At 39.0% G+C, this 11,298-nt stretch overlaps 1 protein-coding gene across 1 annotated transcript; it reads left to right on the top strand.

The window, feature by feature from the left end:
* Positions 1–411: 411 nt before the first annotated feature.
* Positions 412–10,036, top strand: LOC115434776 (cyclin-Y-like protein 1). The gene is made up of 10 exons (XM_030156913.1): positions 412–1,443; positions 1,529–1,603; positions 1,684–1,718; positions 2,764–2,864; positions 4,510–4,545; positions 5,497–5,548; positions 5,623–5,742; positions 5,831–5,997; positions 6,083–6,245; positions 9,365–10,036. Exons 1-10 carry the CDS (start codon positions 1,284–1,286, stop codon positions 9,479–9,481), a joined length of 1,026 nt encoding a protein of 341 aa, XP_030012773.1. The 5' UTR covers positions 412–1,283; the 3' UTR covers positions 9,482–10,036.
* The last annotated feature ends 1,262 nt before the right edge of the window (positions 10,037–11,298 follow it).

The raw sequence follows: 11,298 nt of genomic DNA, 5'->3' as shown, positions 1-11,298 counted from the left end.
GCACACATATAAGACCTACAATGTAAAAAAGAAAATAAAATAATAATAACTATAACTATAAAAACAGTGGTAAAAACCGATAATTGCATATTTGAAGTACTAGTAGTGATACATAATAAAAGTAGTAATAATACATAAATTAGCAAATAATAATGATAATAATAGGCTGATTGGCTTTTTTAAGGGTATGTTGGTAAAATAAACAGTAAAACATTTCTTTTCGCAATAAAATCAATTTACTGTATCACATACAGGTATACATGAGAAAAATGCTTTTCATATGATAATTTTTCAGCCAAAATGAATCCTTGTTTCAAAGAGATGTACATGTAAGTGTACCAACAAATCTGTCCACGCGTTTAACTACGCATTGAACACGACAGACCTTTATTGTGAAAACCTCGAACCGGAAGTCACCTCTGAACTACGCCGCTTCGCTCGGCTTTGACATCCAAGACGTGTCTCCTGCAAATGCGATGAGATGCAAGCTAACACTGGACATCTCTTCCAAATTCCAACCCTGCAACGTTTCCGCATCTTTAGCTACATCTAGAGGGCTCCGTTTAGCTAAGTGGCGTGTTAGCTAGGCAGAGAAGCCGTGTTTTTTTCTGCGGCGGAGGCTTGAACCGCAGTGGAAATGGATTGATCCACGCCGCTGAACGAGCCAAGAATGGATTGAGGTGCGGAAGCTAGCGCTAGCGGCTAGCTATGGAGGAAGACAGAGAAGCCCGTGACTTTGTATTGATCACCCTCTTAGCTGTGAAATGAGTTGAAATGAGTTATTTCTAATCCAAAACTATCCTGTCCACGCATGTAAATCTTCTAGAAGTGCGCCGGTGCTAAGCTGCGCACACGCCCCGAATATGTCAGCTGTCCTGCACAAGCCGCAGATACCCGGTTGGCTGTCATTGCATGGATTACATCCTACTCAGAGGCTAGAATTTACACTCTGCAACCACACAACACGGGTCTGTTACTTAAAAAATCCAAATCACACTCAAACAACCAAATGAAACCCCTCCCCTGTTTTCTGCTGAGGAATTATTGTATGTATATGTAACACATTTGAAGCATGTCTTCCTGAATAGAGTCAATTTAGAGCCAAGTTTAGTCTTTTTCCATTTTTTTCTTACTGAAAGCACATTTTTTTGCACTGAAAGAAAATTAAACCAAGTGAAGGTTGAGGATACTCCACATCCCAGTGTAAATAGCATTATTGTGAGTCTGAGTAGTTGGTGGTCCACACTTAGTTGTATGGGAAACAGGACTGCTGGAGGTCAACAATGGGAGGTTCTGTGTCATGCTGCATCTCTCCCAGAGAGAGTCCCAAGATCCACAGGAGGGAGGTGGAGCTGGAAGAGTGTCCCATCACCACCACCGAGGACGTGAGCGAAGACACAGGGACCTACCTGCAGCACATCAGCGACAGGGAGCTCCCCGATGGTGGGTGGAGAGCAGGTGGACTCAACGTCTTTGTTAAATTCAGGATCAGTTCTGTCTGACACATTTCTCATACTGGTCTGTCTAGAGCTAGCCCAGGAGGCAAACCCCTCAGACCACCCCAGAGCCAGCACCCTGTTCCTCAACAAGTCCCAAACAGATGGTGAGTATTCCTCTGTAAAAGATGTCCTAAACCTGTTTGCACATCTCATGGGTTTGTTGTGTCTTTTTTTTTCATTTCAGTGCGTGAAAAGAGAAAAAGCAACTACTTGAATCATGTAAGTGTTTGCTGGTTTAAATTCCCCTTTCAGACATGTTGTAGGAAATGATACAATGAGGTTCTCCTGCAAAAAAAAAAGGTTTATTAAACTTTTAGTTTCACCCTTGAGCTCACTGAAAAATCCATTCCAAACTTACCACAAGGATGAATTGAGACTATAGACAGTTTGCAAAAGAAAAAGCTACTTTGTGCCCATTTGTATCCATTACAGTCATCCATATATTAAGAGTTCTTCTTTATCGTCATCATCATAGCTTTAAACATCAGTTAGATAGTGTTTCATACAGTAATATCCTACCTTCATACTCTTCTGTGGGGTTGAGTTTACCATTTGTGTTCACTTAACTGCATTAATCTTTTACCAATACACCTCTTTTCCACCTCTCCCAAGAACAAACGCAATATTGCAAGTGATATTTCCAGATTTTTCTGGAATTTTCTGCACTTTTTTTTATAGCTAGATAGATGTATTTTATTGATCCCAAACTGGGAAATTGCAGTGCAGCAGCAGCATGACACACACTAAAAAATAGAAAAATAGAACACAAGAGCAAACACACTGTACATAATGAATTAGGAGTATAAAAAAAGACCTGGTTAAAAAAAAACTTGGATAATTAAATTGTAAGGTGCAAAAATGAACTGTCATGTTCAGTATGGTGAAAGTGCAAAATGGCATATGGGAACAGTTTGCAAATGGGAATTAACATAGCAGGTAAGAAACACACTTGTTACTTTATGACATTTAGTCACTGGGCACTAGATGTTTCATGCTTGATAGTTTCAGGTTCATGCATCACACTTATAAAAGTTGCATACGAGACCACAATTGGCTCCAAAATGGAATATACGTGATGCCACAAATCCTGCTTGGAGGTCCAGTCTTTGAAATCCAGTTATTTTCTTGAGCACACAGAAACATTCATGTAAGAAGTGTGAAAGTCAAAGATTACAGTGAACATAGACTTGAAGATCTACTGACCTTTCTGAGTCTTGTGTATGTTTCTTAATCTGCTTCATAAATGTTATTTCTTTTATATCAGATGTCCCCAGGGCTTCTGACAAAAAAATACAGCTCCTGCTCGACAATATTCATTGATGACAGCACAGTCAGCCAGCCCAACCTCAAGAGCACGATCAAGTGGTGAGCCCCCCCCCCCCCCCGTCACACTGTGGATCAGAGTGTGTTACTTACTAGCAGCAGGATACAGTCCAATGATGAGGGAAAGTTCTTGGTTCACAAACATGTTTTAAAATTACAGTTTAAAAGGTTAGCTTGTACTGTCTCAAATGGAGATGCAATATATTTAAAAACAGACATGATGTACAAAATTGTACAAAATCTTAGGCAACATTAGGTTTGTTGGTTTAGTAAAGTTCTAATAACCACACATATGCATTTGTCAGCCTCTGTATTTAGACCCAATCTGATATATGTGAAGAATGCACAGCAGGAAAACAGCAGTTTCAATAGAAAAATCGGCTTCTATAAACCAAAGTGGTTGGATTTTAGTGTGACCTCCCTTTGCACTTTACATGTCTTTAACCCTTTTGTTCAGACAATATGAGATTTAATGCATGAATTTTCTGATGTTTTATACCATTCATTCAACACATGTCAGATGTTTTTAACTGTTTGTGCTGCTTCTTGTCATGAGGTCAAAGGTCATACTAAATCAGGGGTGGGCAACTCTGGTCCTTGAGGGCAGGTATCCTGCATGTTTTAGATATTTCCCTCTTCCAACACACCTGGTTTGATTCATGATCAGCTGATCAGTAAGCTCTGCAGAAGCCTGATAATGATGTAATGGCTTCCAGGTGTGCTGGAAGAGTGAAATATCTAAAACATGCAGGATACTGACCCCTGAGGGCCAGAGTTGCCCACCTCTGCACTAAATAGTAACTTTAACCTTCAGAACCCATTTAGTTCAGTTTATCGTGTGTATTAAGGCTGTGCACAGATTACCTCTATTTTCTTGTGTCTGAAGAAAAGAGAATGAGAACTAGATGTGTGTGCTCATTTCAACTAGAGGTAGATTGATATGTTGGCCGGCCGATACATTGATATTTTTCAATATTGGCCTTTTTTTTTTTTTTTTTTGAAAGCCAATATTTGAGGGGCAGCACTTGAAGTTCAGTTAATGTTAAAAGAGTACTATGTTTATGTGTATTCATAATTTCATGTATATTGCTGCATAAAAATCTTAATTGTCTGAGTGTTTCAGTTGTGTTTTACGGTCAATGTAGGCTACTTATAAAAAAAAAGTGGCCTAAATATCAGGCTCAAAAATCGGCTCTAGATATCAGTCATCGGCTGATGAAATTTTAAAAAATCGGCCTCAGCCTTACAAAAACCCATATCGGTTGACCTCTAATTTCAACCCTGCAAAAACAACAAAAACAAAAGGTGGCCTCAGACTTTTGCACATGTGTAACCAGGACTACATGTTATTACCTTACATCAGTGTGCAATAGTCTTGTACTGTGCAATACAACTGAAGTCAGCATCGCATTTGCTTATTCAAAATTTTTTAAATTTCATGTGTAGTTTTTATGTTCTTATATTTTTTGAAACATTTATTTCTGAATATTTCCTAAGTTGGATTATGTTTCTATTTTAAATCTTTTAAATATATATTTGTACTTACAGAGAGTATCTGCATCATTAAAGTGTTGTGATCATCACGGCATTTGCTAAATTACAGATGAGGCTAGTAGACACAGCAGATTAAAAGGAAAATTTCCACTTGTTAATATTTTTTGTCTGTTCCAACTTGTCTCTGTTCCAGCGTCGCATTGGCCATATATTATCACATTAAAAACAGGTAGGAAAAATGTTCTTTACGTTCACCCCACCCCCCCACCCCCATGTGCTCAGACATTGTGTTGTTTAAGACGCTCATAACCCATAGACCTTTAAATCTGAGTAGTTAAATGAACAGTAGTCAGCCTTTGAGTTGAGTTGTAAAAATAATTAATATTTTGAGTTAATGGCATCATTGCATCTTTTGTGAGTGATAGTTAATAGTTAACTTTTCTTTTAAAAAATAAATAAATAAATAAATAAATAAATAAAACTTTTGATTATTTAAGTCATTGTAAAGGGTTTCATAGCTCTATTTTTTATAGGTGACCAGTAGTCTAACTATATACTAGTTGGGTAGTTACTAAATAAGCATGTAAGCAAATGAGCTAGCAAATAATTTGGTAAGAGAGCTATTAGACAGATAAAGAAGTGGGTGAAACAATGAAGTAAACAAGTAACTAAGTCAAATAAACGTTGAATTAGTGAATTTTCACATATGCAAACTGGTGTGAAAGTATAGAAGTTAGTAAATATGTTCAAGTAAAATTATTTTTCTACAGTTACTAATTAGGTTAGAGATAAGTTAGAGACTTTAAAAATAAGCGGAATAAGTGTGTAAATAACTACATTAATGAGGAAGTTTGTAAGTAAGTCCATGACAGAGTTGGAAATACACAAAGAAGAGAGGGTTTGTAAATGGTAAGTTTCTAAATAAGTTAGAGATTTTATCAACGTATTAATGAGAGTTGATTAGTAGGTTAGAGTAAATAAATGAGTTAGGTGGAGTTTATTATATATGATATGTTAGACTTTACTATTAGTGGAAGGTTGAATCAAGCTTATTAGAATGTCATCATGCTGGTGAATAAAGACATCATTGACAGTGTGAGTAAACAGGTTTATGCAGGAGTTAAACAGTCGAATACACCTGGAGGTTTGTCCATCATTAACTCTGTCTGTGCTTCTGCAGAGACTCAAATCGCTCGCTGGATATATTTGATGAGAAGAAACACCCCCTATCAGTAAGTTCATCACTAAACAGAGCATTATTTTCTGTGCGTCTCTGTTAACTAACGGATGCGCGTGTCATCGACAGCGTGAGAAGGTTCCTGATGACTACTCAGTGGTGGATCCAGAACACAAGCTGATCTACCGCTTCATACGAACACTGTTCAGCTCGGCACAGCTCACAGCTGAATGCGCCATTGTCACTCTGGTAGGTTTACAGACTCAGGGAAGAGGAGGCTGATAATCCAGAGTGTGTGCTTTGCTTTTGCCTGAACGGGTGCATGTGTGGTGTTCAGGTGTACCTGGAAAGGCTGCTGACGTATGCTGAGATGGACATCTGTCCCTGTAACTGGAAGCGGATTGTTCTCGGGGCCATCCTGCTGGCCTCCAAGGTCTGGGATGACCAGGCTGTGTGGAATGTCGACTACTGCCAGATCCTCAAAGACATCACCGTGGAGGACATGTGAGTGCTCTTTTTATTTCTAATCCACTCAAGTACCAGCGTTGAATCCTCTCTGACCATTGTCCACATGTTCCATGTTCTGCAGGAATGAGATGGAACGTCACTTCCTGGAGCTGCTCCAGTTCAACATCAATGTCCCAGCCAGCGTCTACGCAAAGTACTACTTTGACCTGCGCTCGCTGGCGGACGACAATAACCTCAGCTTCCCCTTGGAGCCGCTGAGCAACAAGCGCGCCCAAAAACTAGAGGTCAGTGTGGTACGGACACATTCTCTGCAGGACAATTCAGGTTTTTACAGTGTTTCCTGGGCTGATATTTTCTGATTTACAACAGAGTATTAAGGTGACATTAAGGGGAACAGTTGAAGTTAGAGTAGGGGTGGCAAACATACGGCCCAAAACAGGCCCACCAAAAGGTCCGCTCTGGCCCGAGGGAAGAATTTGTGAAACATAATGATCATAGACCTGATATATAGTGTATAGTAGGGCTGCACAGTTAATCGTTAAAAGATCGCTATCTCGATTCACACATGTATGCGATCTCATTTCTAAACACGGACGATTTTTAGGCATTTTATTTCATGGGCTGCATTACAAACAAATGCCCGCAATCGCAGAACTGCCACCGCCTCTTCCCTCAACCAATGGTAAAGTACAGGGGTTGGACAAAATAATGGAAACACCTTAAAAAATCAACAAAATATAATTTAATATGGTGTAGGTCCGCCTTTTGCGGCAATTACAGCCTCAATTCTCCGAGGTATTGATTCATACAACTTGTGAATTGTTTCCAAAGGAATTTTAAGCCATTCTTCAGTTAGAATACCCTCCAACTCTTTTAGAGACGATAACAGTGGAAATCGACGTCTTACTTGAATCTCTAAAACTGACCATAAATGCTAAATAATGTTGAGGTCTGGGGACTGTGCCGGCCATACGAGATGCTCAACTTCATTAGAATGTTCCTCATGCCATTCTTTAACAATTCTAGCTGTATGGATTGGGGCATTATCATCTTGAGGTGAAGGTGTTTCTATTATTTTGTCCAACCCCTGTATCTGTACAACACATGATCCTGCTGCTGTCGGCTGTAGTTGAATGAAGAAGGAGTAAATTACAGCAGAGGAACGTCTGCGATAAAGAGAGTGAAATGGATGAAAACCCCAGTGGTAGTGGTGACTTACCCACCTGAACTCCTGCCCAATTAAGGTTCACATTCAGCAGTGTTAATCTCATGCTGCTTTTCTTTTCTGTCGTCCAGATCCAACTGTGTTTTCATTTCCACTTCTCTGACTTATGCTGCTGTTGTTATTCTCCATTTCTTTGCCGGTGAGGATAATTTAGCCTTTAACCAAGAATCAAAAGTCTCACCCTCTCTAAAACTTTTTTTTAAAAAATATTCCATTGTGCCGGCTAGGAAGTTTCTTTGCGCTGCAAACTTTCACAGATCAGCTGACTTGCTTAGCATCCGGACCATAAGTGCAGCATTTCCACTGGTAAGGTTTATCCATGCCCCACACCAAACGTTTCATGTAAAAAAAAAATCATCATTGTCATGTATTTTCATATGTATAATATATAATAGGCCAGGACAGGAGGGAAGGGAAAAGGTAAATAAACAAAGTTTCACTTTCACCTCTGCGGGGGGCACGGACCACACCACCCCGTACCCCCATTGTGTAAGTAGGATGGAAACTGCCGCCCGTGGGTATCTGGCCAAACTGCACCACCACCACCACCACTACCACTGACCAAAACACACACGCGTGGACCCTCCCGTTACACACAACCACACTAACAGATCAATTCCACAGCAAACACTGCATAAGTGATTGGACTACTTGCAGAGTGATATGAAAGATGCAAATCAGAGGTAAAAGAACCCATTTTCCTTGACAGCTGTGCAATAAACCTTTTGTGAAAAAAAATCGTGCCAGAGAACCACGATCTCAGTTCCAAGCAAAAGAATTGTGATTCACATTTTTGCCAGAATCGTGGAGCCCTAGTATATAGTATATAGTATATAGCAGGAATTCTGCCTGTCTCTTTGTCCATCTATCCAACACACGTTCTTTACCACAAGGAGAGGTGCAGTGCACAGGTTAATGGATAAATCTCAATTTGGGGATTTTTTATGAATTTTTTTTTAAAAAGATAAAGGTCAGACTTGGGCAGAATTGCATTTGTCGTGGTCTGACTGAACTACCCAGAAAAGGACAGTTACTTAGTTTAATCAAATTTAAAATTATTATTATTCCTCAGAGGGAAGGTGTAATCATTTTATCCAGATATAGCAGGATTTCCATCCGTCCCAGATTTTTGTCCAACTAATTTCTCATGACGCTTCAACCAATTCTTTTCAAACTGGACATACATGCCTTTTACCACTAGGAGAGGTGCAATGCACAGTTTGATGACTAAATTTCAATTCTGTGATTTTTTTTTTTTTTTTTTTTTTTTTTTTTAATACATTTTTGAAAATTTCAGTTCAGACAAGTTGTCCAACTCATTTCTTGGACTAAGTCACCTGATTCTTTTCAAATTTTACACACATGTTCTTTACATTCAAGATTCTTTATTGTCTTTCATCATATGACATGTAGAACAAAATTTGGATAGTGAAGTAGACATTTATAAAGAACCACACACTTGAACAGAAAAACATGCAATTTTCAACATGGAAAAACAAGAAAAGCAGAGTGCAGATAATAATAAATAAAATGGACGTAGAGGGGAAGAGAAAGTGACTGGACAATGTAAACATATTATTGCACGTTATATTGTAATAAAACTGGCTGAATACTGCACTGTGTCATTATATTGCACATAAATGAACAGCATCAGGGTGAGTTATTGTTCAGTTGTGGTTTGACCTCAGCAGTCTTATGGCCTTTCTCTCAATTTTTGCTTTTTTTTTTGTGTGCAAATTCTTGAAAACCTTTTAAAAAGATTGAAAGATAACGCTCAAATTTCATCCCTGGGTAGGCAGGGCATCAGTGAGTAGGAGGGGCTAAGTGTTGTGCGGTGGTGGGCACTGGTAAACTTTGCTTACTTTTTCACTTGTTTCACTTAGGTTGTGAAAAAATAGTGTAATCATAGTTGGCACATGAATCACAGACCACTCAACTGGTGAAATAGTCAACAGGAAAAGGAATCAACACTTTTGAACTTGAATATTTATTCTTAATATAACAGTTACACTTGACTCTTAACATGTACAAGTTTATCTGTGTGATCTTGTTTTCTTAATGGAAAAACTTTTCCCTGACAGTAGGCTGCAAAACTCCTACTGTCCAGTGCAGTTTCTGCTTAAAAATCAGTTGTCCATGTTTGAAGAGTAAACTGAGTATTTGTGTTGTTTCCACCAGGCCATCTCCAGGCTCTGTGAGGACAAGTACAAGGACCTGAGCAAATCAGCCATGAGGAGGTCCGTCAGCGCAGACAACCTGGTCGGGGTCAAGAACGCCCAGGCCGTACTGTCTTAACTCTGGGACAACGGAGGGGGGGAGCTGGACAAGAGATTTTTTTTTTCCAAAATAGATTATGTTAATATCAGTGAAAAAAAGAGAAAAAAGTGCTGTTACATACTGTTAAATGTTGACTTTGGGAAATATCAAGGAACAAGAAATTTAACATACATCTTTAAAAAATAATAATGAATCCATTCTCCATGTTCATTATTAATGGACTTCGATCTGCCTTTTAAGCATGTTAAGACATATTTTGTCTTTTTTTAATTTCTAATGGTGGATGTCTTTGAAAGGTTACAACTCAGCATGAAAATGCTTCCTGAAGCCACACAAGTTGTCTCGGGGGTCCATATCTGTGGCGCCGGCCTTCGTTCCTTCTCACCCTCCTTCATTCAGAAGATGACAAACTGTCTCGAACTACCCTGTGGTGTAGTTCTGCACACGGACAAAGAGTAGACTTTGTTTTGCTTACTATGTAGGCCTCTATAGCTGTGAAATGTATAAGACTTTATTTAATTTCAAATAAATTTCAGTCGCTGTTTGAAAGTGGAGACTGCGTAGGTGGGAAAATCTGACTCGGGTGTTTTTGTTCCACATTTGAAAAATGAGTGGAGGGAAAAAAACTTCCAGAATGGCCACAGCAAAACCTTCAGAAGACACATGAAGAGTTCACAATACCTGCCACAGACGAATTCAACTGGTATAATGGCTACTTATTGAGCTTTTCATGTGCATAGTCTTTGAAGAAACCTGCCAATGGAAAAAACATTGAAAAGAAATATTTATGAACATGAACAAAAGAGCAAAGTGATGGACAACTGGGCAATAAATAAAAGTTAGACACCTTGTTGAAACAACAAATCAACACTGGACATCTTTTTGAGTTTAATCCGACTATAATGGATGTTCTGTGTTTGTCCGGTGCATGTTTGTCCGATTGATGTCCGATCGATGTTGCAGCACAGGAGGGCATTTGTACGGGTTTTCCTCAGTCTTCACAGGCCCGATCGCCGCCAAACTCACCAAATGAAGAGAAACATTACCTGACTATCTACTAGGCACAATTTCATGTCCGTATTCAAATGTTGTAAGGTATGCTGTGCGCTTTTACCCCCTCATGCTATCATATGATGGCACCACGGGTACAATGCCGCTAGTAATAATAATAATAATAATAATTCTACCTTTCTGTGTGGAGTTTGCATGTTTTCCCTGTGTATGTGGGTTCTCTCCAGGTACTCCGGCTTCCTCCCACCATCCAAAGACATGCACTAATAGGTTAACTGGTTAATCTAAATAGGCCATAGGTGTGAGAGTGATTGGTTCTTCTCTATATGTCAGCGCTGTGATGAACTGGCGACACGTCTAGGGTTTATCCTGCCTTCGCCCCAAAATATAGCTGGGGTAGACTCCAGCACCCCCATGAGTTGACCCTCTTGTGGATAAAGTGGTTCAGAAGATGAATGAATGAATAATAATGGCAAACCAAGCATTTCAGACAATTTTTTCCTCTATTATTGTGTAGTTCATGAAATTGTATAAGGAGTGCATGCTGTGAAAAAAATGTGCAAATTACCCATGAAATTGCACTGAACGTCTTACTGGGTTTGCGTCAAAGGAAGTAATTATATGAACCACATGAATCACAAACCACTCAACAGGTGAAATATGTCAGGACATTTGTACTCCATCTTGAGCTTCTGGAACATTATGTTCAATACATGTTAAATGAACTCAATCTGACAGATAAAAGAAAAAAAAAATGTATAGAAAATGGTAAATTAATGGTTTAAAATAGTCAAAGAATCATTAATTCATTTTCTGAACCCGCT

The sequence above is a fragment of the Sphaeramia orbicularis genome, chromosome 2, assembly GCF_902148855.1.
Source record: "Sphaeramia orbicularis chromosome 2, fSphaOr1.1, whole genome shotgun sequence".
Taxonomy (NCBI): domain Eukaryota; kingdom Metazoa; phylum Chordata; class Actinopteri; order Kurtiformes; family Apogonidae; genus Sphaeramia; species Sphaeramia orbicularis.
The sequence above is the reverse complement of the archived record's forward strand: the minus strand, read 5'-3'. Positions and strand labels throughout refer to the sequence as shown.